The sequence below is a fragment of the Sphaeramia orbicularis genome, chromosome 13 (genome assembly GCF_902148855.1).
Source record: "Sphaeramia orbicularis chromosome 13, fSphaOr1.1, whole genome shotgun sequence".
Classification (NCBI taxonomy): Eukaryota; Metazoa; Chordata; class Actinopteri; order Kurtiformes; family Apogonidae; genus Sphaeramia; species Sphaeramia orbicularis.
This window is the reverse complement of record NC_043969.1, coordinates 45,191,459-45,214,431: the sequence shown is the minus strand read 5'-3', so window position 1 is coordinate 45,214,431 and position 22,973 is coordinate 45,191,459. Positions and strand designations below refer to the sequence as shown.

Below are 22,973 nucleotides of genomic sequence, written 5' to 3'. Positions count from 1 at the left end.
CAATATCAAATATATTACATATTAATACAAACATATTAGGACTGTATATCGACAGCTGAAGGGTATATGTGGAGTACAACGGAACAGAAACATTTGGTGATAAGTTAGCACGATAAAACTCCAGTAAAGGTCAGAGAAAAAATGCTCACGAAAACCCACGACTTTTAGTATGTGCTGCTAGTCACTACACACACACAAGCAGAAGAAGAAGAAGAAGAAAAGAAGGAGAAGAAGGAGAAGAGCAATAATAGCAAATAATAATAATAATAATAATAATAATATCAATAACAACAGTAATAAGAAGAAGAAGAAGGAAAAGGAGAGCAATGATAGCAATATAATAATAATAAGAAGAAGAAGAAAAGGAAGGAGAAGAAGAAGAGCAATAATAGCAATATAATAATATTAATAATAATAATATCAATAACAACAGTAATAATAAGAAGAAGAAGGAAAAGGAGAACAATGATAGCAATATAATAATTATAATCATAAGAAGAAGAAGAAGAAGAAGAAGAAGAAAAGGAAGGAGAAGAAGAGCAATAATAGCAATATAATAATAATAATAATAATAATAATAATAATAATAATAACAGCAATAATAAGAAGAAGAAGAAAAAGAAGGAGAAGAAGGAGAGCAATGATAGCAATACAATAATAATAATAATAATAACAGTAATAATAATAATAAGAAGTAGAAGGAGAAGAAGAAAAAGGAGAAGAAGAGCAATAATAGCAATATAATAATAATAATAATAATAATAATAATAATAATAATAAGAAGAAGAAGAATAAGAATAAGAAGAAGAAGAAGAAGAAGAAGAAGAAGAAGAAGAAGAAGAAGAAGAAAGAAGAAGAAGAAGAAGAAAGAAGAAGAAGAAGAAGAAGAAAGAAGAAGAAGAAGAGCAATAATAGCAATATATTATTATTATTATTAATAATAATAATAACAGTAAGAAGAAGAAGAAGAAGTAGAAGGAGAAGAAGAAAAAGGAGAAGAGCAATAATAGCAATATAATAATAACAATAATAATAATAATAACAGTAATAAGAAGAAGGAGAAGAAGAAGAAGAAGAAGAGCAATAATAGTAATAATATAATAAAAACATTACTACTACTACTACTACTACTACTAATAATAATAATAATAATAATAATAACAGTAATAATAATAATAACAAGAAGAAGAAGGAGAAGAAGAGCAACAATAGAAATAATATAATAAAAACAACAAAAATACTATTCAATAATAACAGTAATAATAATAATGATAATAATATAATAATAACAGTAATAATAATAATAATAATAATAATAACAATAATATAACAGTAATAACAATAACAGTAATAATAATAATAATAATAATAATAATAATAATAATAATAATAATAACAATAATATAACAGTAATAACAATAACAGTAATAATAATAATAATAATAATAATAATAATAATGATAATATAACAGTAATAACAATAACAGTAATAATAACAGTAATAATAACAGTAATAATAATAATAATAATAATAATAATAATAATAATAATAATAATAATAATAATAATAATAATAATAAATCCAGGTAGTACAGTCTATTGTGTGAAACGTCCCCGTTCATTTTCCCTTCTGTCTGGATCTGTGACTGCTGAAGCCCGTTAGGGTTTGTTGACTCGGATTCCAGGGTAGTTTGTGAATGTTGTTGATGAGTGGGCCATAATGTGCCAGCAGCATGAGCTGTCCTGGCTGATGGTTTATTCAGTGTTTGCTGAGCTGTTGGAGAAGCTTTTAACGAGCCACTGTTAATCTTCTTCTTCATGTATACTTGCATTGCTAGGATCATTTCCATTCTTCTATTGTCGCGCACAAGTCGGCTCATCTGTCCCGCTAAACATTTTACATTTTTGCAGAATTTTAAAGCGTCTCGATTTCGACAGAGAGAGGACACCCCCCACCCCACCCCACCCCACCCCCCCTTTGTACCGGGACGTGAAGTCAAAATATTGAACGCAATTTGCCATTGTGATGCTTGATGGAGTTTAATTTCACAACAGGTATTCCAGCAGGACGAGTGCACACGGAATTAAACTGTCGAAAGCGGCTGAGTCATATACCACAGCCCATTAAACCAAACTAAGCACAAAACTGTAATACCTCAAGCAACTAATCATCTGTGAGGTGTGTGGAGAAATAATCAGGATAAATCATAGCTTAGAGTATGTGTGTGTGTTTTTTTTTGGGGGGGGGGGGGGGGGGGTTTTGCTCTAAATATGCTCCACACATTAGCTGAGGTGTTGCTTCTGGGCTTTCAATCAAAAACCAGGGACTGTGGGTTTGTAAATGCAGAAGAAACAAACGCAGACCCAGCCAACCCTCAAACACCAGCCCTACATGCAGTGTGGGGGGGAATAATCTCATTGAATCCAAATGCTCTTCTTCTGCACAAGCCAAGGTCATCACAGCAGCCAAATGGGGCTGGCAGCACACGGGCCCAGCCTGCACTCACATCTCCAAACGCTCGGTGTAAAACCACAAGCTCCTGCCCTCCAGAAAAGGCCCGGGTCAAGACGATGATTACATCAACAGGACGGGCTTGCCAAGTGTTACTACCAAAGCCAAATGTCCCGTTCTTCCTCTCACACCTGCTCCGTTTGTCATCATTCCCATTCGTGCTCCCTCGCTCTATCCGTTGTCCTCACATTAAAGACGCCCAAAAAACCCAGTGTGTTTCAACCAATGTTATTATCGTTAACGAAATGACGGAAACTAGAATTGAAAAAACATTTTCGTTAACTGAAATAAATAAAAACTATAATTAAAAGAAGAAAAAAAACGGTCACTAACTGAAACTGTATTGTGTGCCTACAAAACTAACTAAAACATACAAAAATGATGGATAAAATTCCCTTCGTTTTTGTTTTTGTCAATGTCGGATTGGTATAAAATCGATTTATTTTACTCTAGCCATTTTATCTGTTGTCACCATACGACACTTAATAATAATAATAATAATAATAATACATTTTATTTATAAGCGCCTTTCAAGACACCCAAGGACACTGTACAACAAGATAAAACAATCCATAAAATACAAAGAAATAAACAGATTAAAACAAATAATTACTATATATAGAAATGAAGTAGTAGAATGGAGATTAGAGCTTATGGGGGGTAGGCTGTTCTGAAAAGGTGAGTTTTGAGTCTGGATTTGAATGTGGGGAGAGAGTCACAGTTACGGATGGATGGTGGGAGGGAGTTCCAGAGCTGAGGAGCAGAGCGGCTGAAGGCTCGGCCTCCCATGGTGCTGAGACGGACAGGGGGCACGGTGAGGTGGATAGAGGAGGAGGACCTGAGGGAACGGGTGGGAGTGGCGACATGGAGGAGGTCTGACAGGTACTGAGGGGCGAGATTGTGGATGGATTTAAATGTGTACAGGAGGAGTTTGAATTCAATTCTCTGTTTGATTTGGAGCCAGTGTAGTTCATGGAGGATGGGGGTGATGTAGTGGTGGGAGGGGGTTTTGGTGATAATGCGGGCAGCAGAGTTGTGGACCAGTTGGAGCTTATGGAGGGACTTTTGGGGGAGACCGAATAGGAGGGAGTTACAGTAGTCGAGGCGGGAGGTTACGAGACTGTGTACAAGAATAGAGGTGGTATTGGGGGTGAGGGAGGGGCGAAGACGGTTGATGTTGCGCAGGTGGAAATATGCAGACCGGGTGACGTTATTGATGTGGGATTTGAAAGACAGTAGGCCATCGAGGATGGCCTGACGGTCCGTCACTTGTCGTCACTTGTGGTTTCCAGTCGTCTTCTCGTCCCCATTCTACCTGGAAACATGGAGACTAAAGTTTATGTTTACGCACGCATTTGGCAGACGCTTTTTTCCAAAGCGACTTACAGGGGAAAACCAATTAAATCACTCAATCAATCAAATTTTATTTATATAGCGCCAGATCACAAAAAAGTTATCTCTTGACATTTTATATATAGAGTTGGTCAAAACCAGACTCTAAGTCAATTTACAGAAACCCAACAGAAAGTTGGGAGAAAGCAGCAGAGTCCTGTCTGCGATTTATCTGAATACGACGGAGAAGAAGACGAAAGATACGACAAAACTAAAACTAAACTAAAACTAAGCATTTAGAAAAAAATGAAAACTAATAAAAACTAGCAAACCTGCTCTAAAAACGAATTAAAACTAACTGAATTACAGAAAAAAAGTCAAAACTAAATAAAACTAAACTATAATGAAAAATCCAAAACTATTAGAACCTCTGTTTCAACGCTGCACTGACCTCTTATTTTTGTCTCTAGCACAGTGGTTCCCAACCTTTTTTGGCTCATGACCCCATTTTAACATCACCAATTTCTGGCAACCCCAAACAACGGGGACATTTTTTTGCTGAAATTAATTTGTTTTTGATCATGTAACAGTTTGCTATACTATGTTGCAAATAAACATTAATTTAGATGACATTTAGTCTATATAATGTATATTATTGTGGACGGAGGCAGTAAAGCCAGGTGTAGATTACTGCACAAAGTGATAATTTTATTATTTTTCTTGGTCAGGATATGTACAGTCAGTCCAGCTTGGATTTACAATGTTGACAATTAATACTGAACAAACAAGAACTCAAACTATGAATTATGAAAGAGCTGCAGCATCTGAAACTGACCACAATGAACATTTGACAGATAAACAGAACCACAGTGCTGCAGTTTCAGCTTCAGAGTTTATCGTGTCTTTTATGTATGTGATTGTCTCTCTCAACTCACCATATATTTTTTATTAGTAAGTTTTTTAAAATTTTTATTAATTACTAGAAATTCCAGGTGACCCCACGTGGGGTCTTGACCCCAAGGTTGAAAAACACTGCTCTAGCATCACTAGTCGCTTTTCCACTGACCCTCAAATTGCACAAATAAAACTTGCGCATAAAAATTTACCTCAGAAAACATCAGGTAGTAACTTCCTTTTTTTGTTATTAGAAAGAGAAAACAAAAATCAATCCGTTCTTTATTTTTTTTTTATTTTTATTAATTAATTTGGTTTAAAATAAGATACAATACGTGCGAGGGGTGCTTGTATTAATCTTTTATTTACAGTCGCTGAAAAAATTATTACACCACCCTTGTTTTCTTCAGTTTCTTGTTCATTTTAATGCCTGGTACAACTAAAGGTGCATTTGTTTGGACAAATATAATGATAACAACAAAAATAGCTCATAGTAGTTTAATTTCAGAGCTGATATCTATCCATTTTCCATGTTTTCTTGATAATAAGCAAAATCACTTCAGTTCTTCCATCAATATCTATGACATTGTACTGACAAAAACAGTGCTTTTAGGCATTCCATGTTTTCTTTTCGGTCTGTTTTAGTCACATGATACACACAGGAGTTAGTACTGGATTGCATAACCATTGTTTTTGATGGTCTAATAATTTCTCCACAACTGTATATACTTTCATCTATTCTTACATGTTCTCTGCCTCTGACTGCACCCCAACAGGAAGTGATCCACTCTCTGTTTTTTACTGAAGCTTTTACTGCATTACTAGGGGTATGTGGTAAAAATCTGCCAAGCTAACGTCACCACTAACTGAAAACACTGATTGAACTGTTAAACAGTGCATGTTAAACACCACCAGGGAGCCTACTTTCAGCAGCTTGATAAATAAATTAACATACATTTGTTTTGATAACAGTGATGTCAACATTGTGTAATAAAAACACACTACTGTAATTAGCGTTAGCAAGACAGCTGAATTAATGACCACATTAAATATTTAACTTATGCTAACAGAGTGGGTCTTAGACATTATAGAACTAATGGACAGAGGAACTGAGACATCATCCTTTGGTTTACAGTATCAGTTTGTGATTTGGACATTTTGGAGCCAGAAGTGACCATATATGGACAAAAGAGGTGGAGATATAGCAGTGAGAGGCATCAGAGGTGAGCTAATGCTAAGTGCTAGCTGGCTTACTCTGTAAAAAAAGTAAACTAATTAATGTGTGATGAAATAATTTTAGTCTTGTTGGTTGAACCTATGAAACACAACTACATTACAGAAAAAAGTCCACCGTAAAGACCTGTCAATCAAAGCCCAACATAGTGATATTAACACTTCTTTTAGACTAAATAATGAATATCTGAATATTTTGTGCATGTAGCCTAAACATAGTCACTAAGACTAATTTGTTAAAGTCTTTAAGGGACTTGAAATGTGCTCAAAAAGTTGCAAAACTGGTCATTAATGGACTTTTTTTTGTTATAAAAAACACTCTTAAAGGGATAGATAAAACATAAAACAAAACGTCACTGGGTGAGAAAATCAGTAAGTTGGCAACAGTTCAGTCCAGACCAACAAGTTGCCAGAAGTGATCATATATGGACAAAAGAGGTGGAGCTACAGCAGTGTGAGGCATCAGAGGTGAGCTAATGCTAAGTGCTAGCTGACTTACTCTGTAGAACAGTAAAATAAAAGTTGTGTGACACAATATTTTTAGTCTTGCTGGTTGAACCTATAAAACGCAAGTACGTTAGAGAAAAAAATGTGTTTTATTAAATAACCTGAAACTCTAAAACTGTCATAAAGACCTGTCAATCAAAGGCCAACATGACAGATATTAAAGTTTCTTTTAGACTAAATAATGGAGGAACGAATGCAAATGGATGTAGTTCTTATTAAAGAGTCTAAATCACAGGTGTCAAACATGCGGTCCGGGGGCCAAATCCGGCCCACCAAAGGGTCCAATCTGGCCTTTGGGATGAATTTGTGAAATGCAAAAATTACACTAAAATTTTAACAGTCCTTTTAGTTCAGGTTCCACATTCAGACCAATTCAATCTCCAATGGGCAGGACCAGTCAAATACTATCATAATAACATGGAAATAACGACAACTCCAAATTTTTCTCTTTGTAAATGTCAATATTTTCATGTATTTACACTAAAACAAAGTATAATTTCACAAAAAAAGTGAATAACCTGAACAAATATGAATAACCTGAAATGTCTCAAGAGAAGTAAGTACAATTTTAACAAGATTCTGCCTGTTACTGAATGTTTTGTGTGTTTGTAGATCCACTGTGATCTGTAAGTTATAATGTACATGTGTAAATGATAAACTGAGGCAGAATATTGTTAAAATGACACTTATTTTTTCAGTTTGTTCATGTTATTCACATCTTTTGAAAGGATAGTTTGTAGATGTAAACCTTTTCATAATGTAAATTTAGTTTTTTCACTCTTAAACAAAGAGACAAGTTTGGAGTTGACATTATTTATATATTATCATGTTATTATTTTACTGGGTTGACCCACTGCAGATCAAATTTAGCCAAATGTGGCCCCGGAACTAAAATGAGTTTGACACCCCTGGTCTACATGAAACAGATGAGACCTGAATGACTCATAGGAAAAACAACTGTACATAATGACTATTTCTAGAGACAGAGTAGTTTAATGTAAGTCTATGGGAGTCAGGACATTTTGGATCAGTCTCTAGTGGCTGTCAGCGGTATTACAACGTTAATATGCCCCCACATTGGTCTAATTTTAGAGCTGAGGTCCATGTTTATTACTGTTGAACATGTTTGATAGACTCTGTTGTTGGGTTCAGTAACATTAATCCGCAACTAAATTAGAACTGTTTTTCAAAAGAACAACATGTTTTATTGAGTAAAAACAGGCTCCATGTGACTCAACTATCCTCAGTAGATGTTAGCTCAAACCTGCTGGATGTTCGATGATGTCAGAGGCGTAAATTGAGTGAATCCTTTTCGGTAAACTGGACCGGCGTATGCCTCTCCACACATCATCTACTGAATGCAACCTCCAATTTGACGGTCCAGTTACAGAAGGAAATGTCCCAGCTCTCCCTCTGACACACTAATGCTGCTGTTGCATTACATTACTGCCACCATCCCAGCATCCAATTGAAGACTCGGGGGGGGGGGGGGTGTATTTATTCATCTATATGTAAACACATCTGCGGGGAGTGATGAGCTGGGAGCCCAAACTCCTGCTGCTGTAGTAAAACATTTCACATCCGACTGAACTGTATTGATTTTTTGGAACTCTGGATTTCATAGAGATTTAATTTAGATAGTCATTAGTAACTTAGAACAAAGGGAAATGACCTCAATTAATCATATTAATACCTTTGACAAATTAGTTCTATTACAAATGAAGTGATTGGTCCCCATGTAGACCATTCACAGCCCATTCTCTAGTTTATCTGGTGTTGATTAAATGCTGTTGCCACTGAGAAACAACCCAGATAGCAAATATTTTGGCAGTATTATGGCATACATTTGACATTTTTGGCTTTCTTTTGGCATTATGAAAACCTTTAGGCTTAACTGTGGTATGATTCAGGTTATCCATAATAGATATGGAGGCACCAGCAATATATGGCTGAGTTCTGGCATATGTGTGGTGAACCAAAAGACTGGGGAAAGAGCGGGGTCAAGTATAGGGATGGTATGGCATGTTTATGGCAAGACAGAAGATTGACTAAAGAGCGGCAACATCTTATTCCATATATGGATGTGTTTTGGCATATTTCTGCACTGTGCAAAGAGCGGGAATTTCTGCCCAGAAGAAAACTCCACTTCATTTTAAAAGCATGACCGACACAATTTTTGGGTGAATTTTGGCCTCCTTTTGGCCTCTCTTTGGGTCAGTTTTGGCTACTTTTTGGCTGGATTATGGGGATTTGGGGCTTTTCTGGGACAATTATGGCTATATTTTGGAAGTCCGCAATTAATTTGGGTGAATTTTGGCTTACTTCTGGTTTGATTTTGGCTTGCTTATTTTGGCCCATACATCCGCCCTGAACTTTGCCAAATGGCATGCCAGTTTTGGGCCAGATTTAAGCCATAATGATTTTGCTATCTGGGAACGCACTAATAATCCACAATTAATACAAATACAATAATGTTCTGAATCTGACAAATCATGTAAATGACATAATGGGAATTTTCTGATTAAGTTGTGAGATATACTGATGTTACTGTGATTTTACTAGCATTCTTCGGACATGTATAAAGCGCTGAACATTGGTATGATTAAGGTTATCCATAATAGATATGGAGGCACCAGCAATATATGGCTGAGTTCTGGCATATGTGTGGTTAACCAAAAGACTGGGCAAACAGCGGGGTCAAGTATAGGGATGGTATGGCGTGTTTATGGCAAGACAGTAGATTGACTAAAGAGCGGCAACATCTTATTCCATATATGGATGTGTTTTGGTTGTGTTTTGGCATATTTCTGCACTGTGCAAAGAGCGGGAATTTCTACCCAGAAGAAAACTTCATTTTAAAAGCATGACCGGCAAAAATTTTGGGTGAATTTTGGCCTCCTTTTGGCCTCTCTTTGGGTCAGTTTTGGCTACTTTTTGGCTGGATTATGGGGATTTGGGGCTTTTCTGGGACAATTATGGCTATATTTTGGAAGTCCGCAATTAATTTGGGTGAATTTTGGCTTACTTCTGGTTTGATTTTGGCTTGCTTATTTTGGCCCATACATCCGCCCTGAACTTTGCCAAATGGCATGCCAGTTTTGGGCCAGATTTAAGCCATAATGATTTTGCTATCTGGGAACGCACTAATAATCCACAATTAATACAAATACAATAATGTTCTGAATCTGACAAATCATGTAAATGACATAATGTGAATTTTCTGATTAAGTTGTGAGATATACTGATGTTACTGTGATTTTACTAGCATTCTTCGGACATGTATAAAGCACTGAACATGAAAAAGGAGTTAAAAAAAAGAATCCAGTTGGTGTGTCTCACTGCAGGTTATCACACATGATCTGTGATAAAGTGAACTGGGGTAGAGACCAAGATGGATGCTCTAAAGAAAAGTCCAGGTTCCACGTTGGAACAAGAAACATCATCATCAAAGGGGATTTCAAGAGGATTTTGGATGTGAGCAAATATGGAAAATTTGACTTTTTTAGGGTAAAAAATGAAGGAACGAAAGCAGAAATCCAACGGTAGATACTGCTTGAGTACTGTTAGAGTTTAGAAGAGGATGTATTTTTTCTTTACTGAAGTCAAAAACCACTGGCAGCTGAATGTCAGTGACCACGTTAACCAAACCACCACTCAGATAAAGTAGATCAGAAATCCCAAAGGAAATAATGACAGTAAATCAACTATTAGAATCACATAATATCAGAAACATTGATAGAAATGACTATATATAATACCAATAACAATGCCTTTAGTTGTACTGAAATCAGACACTAGCTAACGTTAGCTAGCTTAGCATACAACGAAAAATGTATCAACCCTCAAAAACCCAAAACTACTGTTATGACGACTTCCAAATTAACTTCTCTCTACATTTACTCTTCCCTACCTGATTTATCAACATTTATTATGATCATATTCCTTGAATTTGTCAGTTTTCAGATTTATTTAATTTACTATTCTCTACTTATCTTTGTTCTGTGTATGTCGTATATGTATAATTTCCCGCCCTGAGATTAATAAAGTATTTCTAATTTATGTTTAGTGGAATATTCATTTTTGTTTGCCATGTAAACAGCTTATTAGGAATTTAGGTTTTTTTTTTTTTTTTTCGCAATAAGAGCAAAATTCTGTGATGTTTTGATAACAGCAATGTAAATGGTGTCTAATAAAAACACACTAATTAGCGTTAGCAGGACAGCTGAATTAATGCCTACATTAAATATTTAAGTTATGCTAACAGAGTGGGACTTGGACTTTATAGAACTAATGGACAGAGGAACTGAGACATTGTCCTTTGGTTTACAGTATCAGAAGTTTGTGATTTGGACATTTTGGAGCCAGAAGCGACCATATATGGACAAAAGGGGTGGAGCTATGGCAGTCAGAGCCATCAGAGGTGAGCTAATGCTAACTGCTAGCTGGCGTATTCTGTAAAACAGTAAAGTAAGTATTGTGTGATGGAATAATTTTAGTCTTGGTGGTTTAACCGATGAAAGACAACTACAGTCTACTCTCGTTATACCGCCAACTTCCGTTCACGGCCAAATTGGCGGTATAGCGAAAATGGCGTTACAACGGGTTGCGTCCATAATGTGCATGTCTTTACTATATGATGTCTATGCTGCCTCCGTTAACCCGTTCTAATTACGTTTCTAAATAAATCTTGATTCTGTTATGTTGTACGGCAGGGATCGGCAACCTTTAAGACTCAAAGAGCCATTTCGACCCGGTTTCCACGGAAAAGACAACACTGGGTGCCGCACCTCGGAGGTGCCACGGTGGCGCACCTCGGAGGTGCCACGCCGCGCCGCTGGCGGTATAACGGTCGGGAAACCAATGGTATAAGTGTTGTTTGTGCATGGAACTGGGCTGGCGGATGGCGATAAGCGGAAATGGCGGTATAACGGCGGGCGGTTTAACGAGAGTAGACTGTACAGTATGAAAGAATGTCCACCATAAAGACCTGTCAATCAAAGCCCAACATATTAGATATTAACCTCCTAAGACCCAGGAAATGTCAGCAAAGTACAAGCTTTCTTTGTTTTTTATTAAATAAGTGCCTATATTGGAAACATCATGAAGCAACAGTTTTTTTCAGATGCAGTTTTTAAATTTTTATGGAATGTCCTTTGTGGTGGACAGTTTTCTTTTTCTCTTTCTTTTTTTTTTTTTGTATAAAGTTGTGAAACTCTTGTCCACAAATGTGGACAGAAAACCCACAGCTGGGTCTTAGGAGGTTAAAGCTTCTTTCAGACTAAATAATTAATATATGAATATTTTGTGCATGTAGCCTAAACATAGTCACTAATAATAATTTGTTAAAGTCTTTAACAGACTTGAAATGTGCTCAAAAAGTTGCAAAATTTGTCATTAATGGACGTTTTTCTATTATAAAAAAACCCCACTCTTAAAGGGATCCTAAAAGTCACTGAGTGAGAAAATCAGTAAGTTGGCAACAGTTCAGTCCAGACCATCAAACCAACTTATCACCTGGAGCAGCTTCACCATTAAACAAATGAGTTGTAGAAGAGTGGCCATGAAAAAGGAAATTAACTATACAGACCCAAACCTGTAAATATGCTTCTTTTCTAAACTTAAATATGAACACGAACATCTACGGGGACTGACTAAATCCTGGATCAAAAGCGTCAAGCTACAGCAGTTTTTCCTTTTTCAGCTCCAGTAGTTGCAGCTCAGTCCAAACCCAGACTCATTCTTCTTTTAGAACACATTTCCATATCAAACAATTTGACGTTTCATGACAAAGCAACACTGTGACCATGTGAACATTAATACAACGGCTCCGTTTCCCTGAGGCACGAACAATAGCAGGTTTCTGAAAACGACCCCAAAAAAAAGGAGCTATTTTTCTTCTAATTAACTGCACCTCTTTTTTCCTGCTGTGGTGGATTTATTGTGCCCGACCACAGTTCACCATAGGTACTACTCACATTACTGCAAAAATAGAGTGTGGAGTCTTGTCTTAGTGGATGAAACATGATAAAATAAAAAATTCAATTACCTGCCAGAAGATGGTGTCTATTGTGCTACCGAGGAAGCCTTCTCTTGTTTCAGACGACAGAAGTTTGGGTCCGAGGATGGTCATGAATTCTTCAAAATCCACCTGTCCATCACCTGAAATGATAAAAAAAAAAAATCTTAACACTTTAATCGGGTAGTGACTATTTTTGGTCATTTCTGCATACATCACAAGACAGTGAGAGCAACAGTCCCAGTGAGGACAGTGAGTGAACAATCTCAGGTCCAATGTGGTCTACAGGGTCTGTAAAGTCCACCTCTGCATGAACAGTGAGTGTACGTGCTGTGTTCAGTACCATGAAGTAATGGTACTAATGTAAGGAATGATGTTCAAAGGGATCATGTGGCTATTCAGCAATTATGTTGTAGGAATGTTCTAAAAGTGAAGTTCTAATGTTCAAAAATATAGGTTCCTTTCACCTTACTTGTGGTTTTTTTTTTGTTTTTGTATATTTTGATATTTACTTCTTAGATTTTTTTTTTTTTAATCACATATGGGCAAGGAACCAAATACAGTAACTTCATTGACCTTGATTTTCTACACAACAATAAACATTTTTGAAACATTTCACAAAAGTAATAGGCTTGTTATGTCCTCCAAAAACACACTAAGATTAAAATTTTGAATTTCAGAGTATTTCTATGAGTGCCCTATAAAGGATTAAATCTGAAAATAAAATAAAAATAAATAAACAACAACCCATAGTTACATTAGTTTATATACATTGTATTTATATAATTGTGAGTTATATTTAAAAAAACATAATTAAGATGATCAAATATAGTATAAACTGTAAGGCAAATTATATATAATTAGAAATTACAGCCCATTTATATTGTATTTATGTGGGTTTCTGTGCAGCACATATGTAGTGGATTATGATTTAAAACTATATTTAACCTCTTGAGACCCAGAAATACATTTCTGTTTGCATCTAGTTTCACAGCTTTACTTAAAAAATAGGACCAATGGTCCTGCAGCTTACCGGCCAAATGAAAAGCTTTGGGAAATGTATCCAGATGCCATTTATTATCACCCAGTTCTGTGTATTTATTATATTACAGAAATAGCCCATGTTTTGGTAATTTTCCAATCAGATGTGTGAAATATTCCAATTCCAACTTGATATCATTGATACTGATTTATTGGATCAACCCACTTCCTATCTCTTATAATGGGAAAATGTTTCAAAGTGGCACCAAATCCAGAATCAGATCCGGATCCAAATAATTTCAATCCCTTGTGTTGACATCATCATACAGAAGCTGTATACCAAGTTTGAAGTCAATCAGAACTGGAGTTTTTGAGAAGAAGACGATTGAAATTTTTTCCCCATAAGAGCCCATGTTAAATTTTCCATAAGTTCCCGGATCCAGAAGAAGATCCTGATCAGCATGTGGACATTATGTTTTGGTCATCTCCCCATCAGGGCTGGACTGTAGAAATTTACACTGGATATCATTAATATTTACTGAGTTACTGCATCGATCCACTTCCTATCTCTTATAATGGGGAAATTTTTCAAAGTCGCATCAAATCCAGAATCAGATCTGGAGCCAAAGAATTTCACTAACTTTTGTTGACATCATCATAAAGAAGCTGTATACCAAGTTTGAAATCAATCGGAGTTGTAGTTTCGGAGAAGAAGATGATTGAAATTTTTGTAATGGACGACAGACAACGACAGACGACGACAGACGACAACAGACGACGACGACGGACACCGCATGACGATAATAGCTTACGGCCTTTCGGCCGGTAAGCTAAAAACAAACAAACATGTGGTGTCAGGCACAATAAACCCCGCCCCTTGCATGTATTGTAGCTTATTTTGGCATCGATCCAGCTGATGTCATCATGTCTGTGTGTACTGATGTCATCACAGACATTTACAGCACAGACAAATTTCAGCCATTATAAGTAAATGGGGAAAAAAAACATCCTACTATATAATGCACGTTTCGGCCCCGCCCCGTGTCAGACCCATCGATGTCCGTCCATCCGATCAATGTTCCAACACAGGAGGGCGTTTGGGTGCAATGCCGCTGTTGCACCACAGGAGGGCGTTTTAGCCACGGGAACAATGCCGCTAGTTAAATTAATTAAAAATTCAAACTTTGACCTACTTTTCCCAAAATGTAATTGCATCTATTGTGGGTCAATGGGAATCTATAAACCCAATAAATAAATTAATTCAATAAATGAATGCCGCTAAAGTGTTAACAAACAAACCGAACCAAAAACAATACCCCAAGCCTCCGCTTTGGGGGGGGCGGGGATATAAATAAATAAATAAAATATTGTATTGTTTACTTCTGGGGAGGTATTTACATAAGCCTTTTTTGGCTTCTATCCTCTCCTGCACAATGGTGTTACCTGCATTTTTTTTTCTCTTGCCATCTATGATGTGCAAATAAATAAAAATGATAAAAATTAATAAATAAAAGTAACAGTATGCGAGTTAATAAGAAATGCCTTGACTTTACATATGGAAGTAGTGGGTCATATGTTTCTAAATGAGATGCAGCACAGACTCAGTGGAGGCTTTTTCTCTGGGTTTGTCCTCCAAACTCACCTTTTAGTTCCAACGTTACTATTTCATGGAGGAAACCACTGAGCCATCATGCACACAGGCTGTGCCTCCTCTTCTCTCAGTAGCACAGAGAGGAAACCGGAGTGAATGACAAATTATGTTCCTGTCCTGAACAACTCCAGCTGATGTGCCCGTGAAGCAAACACTCCACAGCCTGCAGCTGAATATGTGTGAATGTGTGTACATGGAAATGAAGGTGGGTGTTGAGCCGTGCACTATTCTGGGATTAAATAATGGTTTAGCACTGACATAATTGAAGCCTTGAGGACCACAAAAGGTTTCCGCAGGTTTTTCTGACAATGTTTTCTACAGATGGATTCATTATACTTTTGTTTGAGTTGGAAAAATGAGGTTAAGGCTCGAGTTTTTGCTCTTAAAGTTTTAGAAAACAGCATTTTTAGTCACTCAGTTCAACACGAGTCACTACAGAGACAAGAGACGGTGAAAGAGTGAGAAACAGCAGGAAAAATCATCTGTGATGTGAAGCAGATCAACGTTTACAGCGTCTGTTTGACTCCCAACACCACTCCTGCTGCGTTCATTGATTCTGGCTGTATTGATCTGAGCGCCTGCTGACGGCAGTTGAAGTTGTCGCCTCTACACAACATCACAACTCTTCAGTCAATACGACATATGAGTTCATTTTAAGGCGGTAGAATAGAGTTGAATCATTCTGTCTGTAAAGGCTTCATTTGTTCACTGTCAAAACTGTTGAAATGTTTAACGACAAATTCTGTGACCATTGAATTCTATGAATGACTGTTTGATTTCTGACACATAGGAAGCTCAATACAACCACCAACCAAAGCCAAAGCAAATGAACAACATAAGACCATAAACCGAAAAAGAAATGTATACTATTAGCACTATATAGCCCTTTATTACAATACACAAACTATACCAATTTATATTAATAAAACATGTATTTATGTCTATTTCAATCAATATAATAATCATTATATCCAAGAAAGTAAAAGGTTTGGCTTTTTTTCATTCAAAATAACTGTCTTTATTCGAAACAGCATAATACAAAATTTCTGTCAGATACTTTTTTTGTGTCTATGGAATGTCCTTTGGAGTGGACAGTGTATTTTTATTACCCCACCCCCCCAAGGGGAGGCAAGGGGTATTGTTTTTGGTTCGGTTTGTTTGTTTTTTAACATTCTAGCAGCAAAACTATTGAATTATTGTTGAATTCATACCAAATTGGGTTCATGGACTGCCAGTGACCCAGAATAGATGTGATGACATTTGGGGAAACGTAGGTCAAATTTCAAATTTTTTCATGAATTAAAAAAAAAAAAAAAAAAAAATCTCCCATTTACTTATAATGGGCGGAATTTCACATATATAAAAAACATAATATTTTTTTAAAATTTACTTCAAACTTGCCACATATATAGAGGCAATGGATATGGACATCGGCTGGATCAATGCCAAAATAAGCTACAATACATGCAAGGGGCGGGGTTTGTTGTACCTGGAACCACATGTTTGTTTTTTTAAGTAAAACTGTGAAATTAGATGCAAATAAAAATGCATTTCTGGGTCTGAAGAAGTTAAATATAATTTTACATCATAATACACTACATATGTACAGGGGTTGGACAAAATAATGGAAACACCTTAAAAAATCAACAAAATATAATTTAATATGGTGTAGGTCCACCTTTTGCGGCAATTACAGCCTCAATTCTCCGAGGTATTGATTCATACAACTTGTGAATTGTTTCCAAAGGAATTTTAAGCCATTCTTCAGTTAGAATACCCTCCAACTCTTTTAGAGACGATGGCGGTGGAAATCGACGTCTTACTTGAATCTCTAAAACTGACCATAAATGCTCAATAATGTTGAGGTCTGGGGACTGTGCCGGCCATACGAGATGCTCAACTTCATTAGAATGTTCCTCATGCCATTCTCTAACAATTCTAGCTGTATGGATTGGGGCATTATCATCTTGAGGTGAAGGTGTTTCCATTATTTTGTCCAACCCCTGTATGTGCTGCACATAAACCCATATCAATACAATATATAATCAATACAATGTATTAGCTGTAATTTATAATTATATACAATTTGTCTTACAATTTATACAATATATGATTATCTCTATGTTTTTTAAATATAACCCACAATTATATTAGGTTGTATGAATACAATGTATATAAACTAATATAACTGTGGGTTATATTAAAAAAAACAACATAAATGTATCAATGTATAAAATATATAATACGTTTATTTATGTACTGTATTATATGTATGATACCAGTCAGCATTTGTTATTCACCTGTTTCATGTTACAGCATGTTACATGTTCAGACCAGTCAGTGTCAGTTTAAGTCTATATAATAAAACCGACTTTTTGATGGAACCTGAAGCTCTGATCAAAGCCAGACTGTTCAGTTTTATTTCTAGGTTAAAGTCAAGGCCATAAAGAGTCTATATAAAAAAGACAGAAACCCAGCAAAGTCTGAGGCCGAGGCCAAAGCAACAGCTTCATCTACGGAAGAAAAACCTCCGACAGAACCAGGCTCCGAGTAGGCGACCATCTGCCTCGACAGGATGGGGCGAGTGGAGAGAGGAGAGAGAGAAAGAAAAGTGTAGAGACAGAAACAAACAATACAAACGATGGACGACAGGTAAAAGCACATATCAGGGACGTTCACCTCCAGAACCAGAGGCAGAGGTCACTGTTACACCTGATAGTCTGGTTGACTCAGTTCTATTTTGTCAGACAAACAGAATCTTTACAACAGCAGATTCCACTCCTCGCCTGTGGTGGCGCTGCATCAAGAATTACTGATGTAGAAGACAAGCAGGGTTCCCACAGGGTCTTAAAAGTCTTACATGTACAAATCTGCATTTAATACCTGAATGAATGAATATTTGGCTTTTTTAATGGAATTAGACATTTTCAAACATTTCCCTGTGCTCTACATAAACTGTAAATGCTCTGCTTGGGTCTGAATTCTGATAAAAACTGATAAAATGGCGACCCAATGAGCGTGAAAACATGCACAATTTTATTGTTATAAGACAGCAAAATTATTGTACATAATGTTTTGTAACACAATAAATAATTACTACTCAACTCCTGTGCCTTTTTTATTACAAAATTCACACATCACATTGCTTTTCATTTATTGATCATTTTTGTTGAACAACTGTTTGATTATCAATTCTTATTTTCAGTATTAAGACAATCAACCATTTTGTTCTGAAAACCCTTCTTTTACAGCCCTTTAATTGTAGTAAACAGAATGGGAACCTGTTATTTAAGTATTATTAGGACTAAATATGCACAACTAGACAGATTTTGGTCTGCTCCCTGGCTGCAGAAAATTTGGGAACAATGTGGCAAACGGATGTTTACGTCAAACCGCATGTTTTCAATGGCGTGTTGTTCACCAAAATTCATGTAGTGTCCGTACACCAATATACTTCCATCAATAATATGGCGTATATGCCTTACAGATATATTGTTATAACTTGTTCACAAATGTTTATTTCCTCCTGTACCAGGAAGACTTAGTTAAAGATTTAACACAGATGTGACCATGTGGTAAGCCAGATTTCCATTCCAATCTTATAGAGTCTGTAAAACAAGTAGTGTCCGTACACCAGATTCAAAATATGTGGGTCTAATTTTATTGTTTCTGTCAATATATGGAATTTTTCAGCACGCATGCTTTGGACACGACATCTATGCAATAAACAATGCATGATTCTCCTGAGTGCTGAAACATTTGTATATCTTTGTAGGCATTAAATATGGAGGCTATTAGGCTGGAATGTCTGTACACAAAATTATTTGTGATTTGACAGGGGTACAAGCCTGCGAAACTTTTAGTAGACACCATAATACAAAAATATTTTGGACTTTAAAAGAGAAATATCAGACAAATAAAATGACCTGTCTGATTTTTTGATAGAGCATTATTATTTTTTTATCTATATGTGCACCCTTTCTGGTACCCTTGATTGCGATCAGGCCGTTATGCATTTTCAAACATTTCCCTGTGGTCTACATAAACTGTAAATGCTCTGCTTGGGTCTGAATTCTTCATTAATCCAACTCCACAGGTCCATCTTCAACCCTATTTCTGAGTAATGACACCAGAAAGGTGGTTTTGAGCGCTGGCCCTTTAAATGCACATGAGCCACTTCAGGCCCCGCCCCCTCCAGGTTGTTGACTGTGCTGCTCTGTCCCGTTCAACCAACAACTGAACATTTTAGGTAATCAGCTCAAAGTTTGGTCATATTTTCAGTTTTTACTTCAACTACTGCTGCTGATAAACAATTATGTCGTACTTAGAGAAATGTTCGTCAGAAGTCTGGACCTTATATGTGCAAATGTGGTGATATAACGAGTTATAAATGTAACAAATTAAGTAGGAATTAAAACATGTTGTAGAAATCCACTTGATTTATGCCAAAATGAATACAGTTTTGCAGCACCTGGAGGGTTCAAATTCAAACTGTATGAACTACACTGGTCTACAATTTTTTAGAAATGATTTGCTTCAGACATTAAATGTGCTAAATGTTACGTATTTTAATAAGATTAATTGGAAAATAAATGACAAAAGGGCGGGTTTGCTGATGTTTTCAAGGTATATGATTAAGTGTAATTACACATATATATTGTTTATGTACATTTATATAATAGTTTTATAAATCTTCCACTAAACAGAACCTGTAAAGTGAATGTATTCTAATGTGCAGACAGTGTTTTGAAGTAGATCTTGTCGCTCTGAGACAAATATTCCTTTCGAGTCAAACCCATTCTCTCGTTAATTCTTGAATTTCACATTTTGACCCAATGCTGTGTCTTGGAAAGTTCAGCCAACCAGCATTTTTGACTTGACTTTTCTTTATCAGTGACTCTCATGTGGTAAAATTTCATTACTTTTAGTCTGGAAGCATTTCCCTTGTAGACCAGTGCTATTAGGGTCCAAATACACAAATAAATGAACCAAAGACTAATAAAAGTGGGTTTAGAGAAATATGAGCCTTTAAATGTGTTTGTTAAATGTCCAAACCACAAAGAAAGTAACATTAGTAAACTCAGTTCCATCCGTTCCAACCCAACAATTTATATTGAAATTAGGAACCAATTATCACTAACTTTGCAGCCCCCGGTGAGATAATCATGGAATATTCAGTTCTGTTTACAGTATGTATGTAATATTCAGTTTCTGCTGATGTAATTAAAAACATTTTCCTGAATTCTAGGAGTTATTAACATTTGCCAGTAGACCCATGGAATAGGCTGTGAAATGGGCATTAAATTCTGTTCTAAAAAGTCTTTAAAAGGTCTTAAAAAGTCTTAAATTTAACTTGTAGAAACCTGTAGAAACCCTGGACAAGACAATGGACAAGAAAACTCATCTATTTATTGGTTAATGCAGGGCAACTTCTGTTCCTGTTACATGAAAACAAAACATGGAGCATTGTTGTAGTCCGAGTCCTGGATTTGGTTCATTTGAAGAGGACCGAGACCTACGTTTTAATTTTTTTATTTTTTACTTATTTATTTTTCTTTTTTTCTGTTTTTTCTGATTTTTCTTGTCTTCATTAACGGCAGGGGTGTCAAACTCATTTTAGTTCAGGGGCCACATTCAGTCCAGTTTGATCTCAAGTGGGCCAGACTAGTAAAATAATAATAGTGAAAAAAATAAAATTCTATTATGATCAGGTTTAGATCTACAAAGTTTCCTTAAAAAGAAGAAGAACAAGTGCAATTTTAACAATATTATACCTCGGTTTACCAGTTTATCATTTACACATGTGCATTACAATCACACAAAACAATTAGTAACAGGCAGAATATTGGTAAAAATTGCATTTACTTTTCTTAAGACATTTCCGTTTCTTCATATTTGTTCAGGTTATTCAAATTTTTTGAAAACGTATAGTTTGGTAATGTAAACATTTTCATGTAATTTTACGTTTTTAACACCGAAAAACAAAGAGAAAATTTGGGGTCGTCATTATTTATAGGTTATTATGATAATATTTTACTGGTTCTGACCCACTTGAAATGTAACTGGACTGTATGTGTTTGTATGTGGAACCTGAATTAAAAGGATTTTGACACCATTGAATGTTAATACCTTCAGTGTAATTTTTGCAATTTTTCACAAATTCATCCCGTGGGCCGAATTGGACCCTTTGGCGGGCCAGATTTGGCCCCGGGCCGCATGTTTGACACCTGTGATTTATGGGCTCAGCTGGCTGACAGGCAGCTGTCTGTACCGATAAGGCAGCAGCCGACACCAACTGTACTCCCAGTCATCATCGCCCATTTTTCTGACACCTTTACTTGTGTATCCTCTTTTATTTGGACATTTTACCAGGGAGTATCTCACACTACTTTTTTTTTTTTCTACTTGTCTTGTCCAGCGTCCTAACAGCAGAATGGTAGTCTGGTTCCTTTTGGTGCTGAACAAATGTGCTTTGCCAAGGGGAACTTCATAAAGTATATGAAGCGCCCTTTGATATTCTACTGTGTTTATTATGAGTTTTGTTGAACCACATTTCGATGCCGGACCTGACATGGGGGGTGGGGGTAGGGGGTAGAGACCTACAGGGTGGGGAAGCAAAATTTACAATATTTTGAGGCAGGGATTGAAAGACAGTGTATGACCAATTAGTTTATTGAAAGTCATGAGAATTTATTTGCCACAAGAAAATTGACATCATAGAAAATGTTTTTATTCTATGTGTCCTCCTTCTTTCTCAATAACTGCCTTCACACGCTTCCTGAAACTTGCGAAAGTGTTCCTCAAATATTCAGGTGATAACTTCTCCCATTCTTCTTTAATAGTATCTTCCAGACTTTCTGGTCATAGTTTTGCTCATAGTCATTCTCTTCTTTCCATTATAAACAGTCTTTATGGACACTCCAACTATTTTTGAAATCTCCTTTGGTGTGACGAGTGCATTCAGCAAATCACACACTCTTTGACGTTTGCTTTCCTGATTACTCATATGGGCAAAAGTTTCTGAAAAGGTATGGATAATAGTGTTAGGTATGATTATGACATCAATATATGTCTGGTTTCAAAACAATTGACGTAGTGCCTGCTGAGAAAAAACAACTAAATGTTCATTGTAAATTTTGCTTCCCCACCCTGTACATTTTTAGACAGACCAGAGTTCACTTATTTGATCCACATCACACCTCCACAAAACGAACCAGACTTTCTGAGGAAATGAACTCTGGTCGGTTTAAAGTGGAACAAACAGCTGTGGTGTGAAAGCCCCAGAAAAGAGTAAGAAGAGATCAGAGAGGAAAAAGCCCAAAGGATGATTCTGGGATTGAAGGCGGAGCTCAAAGAATGTCCAAACAGCAGCCAATTTAAAAAGAGCTTTAAAGAGATGCTTTATACACTGGATACAACTGTAGAAGGGGTTGGAGTTTTACCAGATACTTACTGTGTTTTTTGTTGTTTTGTTTATCTGACTGCTGTTGTTTACTTTATTTAATAATTTACTTTATTGTGTTTTAATTTGGTGTTGCCTTCAAGGATGTATGTTTACAGTTGCGGAAAAAATTATTAGACCACCAAAAGTCATCAAAAACAATAGTTATGCAATCCAGTACTAACTCCTGTGTGTATATGTGACTAAAACAGACTGAAAAGAAAACATGGAATGTCTAAAAACACTGTTTTTGTCAGTACAATGCCATAGGTACTGATGTGAGAACTGAAGTGATTTTAGTTATTATCAAGAAAACATGTTAAATGGATAGATATCAGCTCTGAAATTAAACTACTATGAGTTATTTTTGTTGTTATCATTATATTTGTCCAAACAAATGTACCTT

The 22,973-nt window shown here is 36.2% G+C and overlaps 1 protein-coding gene across 1 annotated transcript in view; it reads right to left on the bottom strand.

Moving 5' to 3' along the window:
• The window catches only part of LOC115430956 (calcium-binding protein 8), a 222,416-nt gene that overhangs the window by 96,568 nt on the left and 102,875 nt on the right, over window positions 1–22,973 (bottom strand). The window contains exon 4 of the mRNA XM_030151161.1: window positions 12,525–12,637. Within this exon, the coding sequence (XP_030007021.1) occupies window positions 12,525–12,637 (113 nt within the window). The remainder of the gene's footprint in view (window positions 1–12,524; window positions 12,638–22,973) is intronic.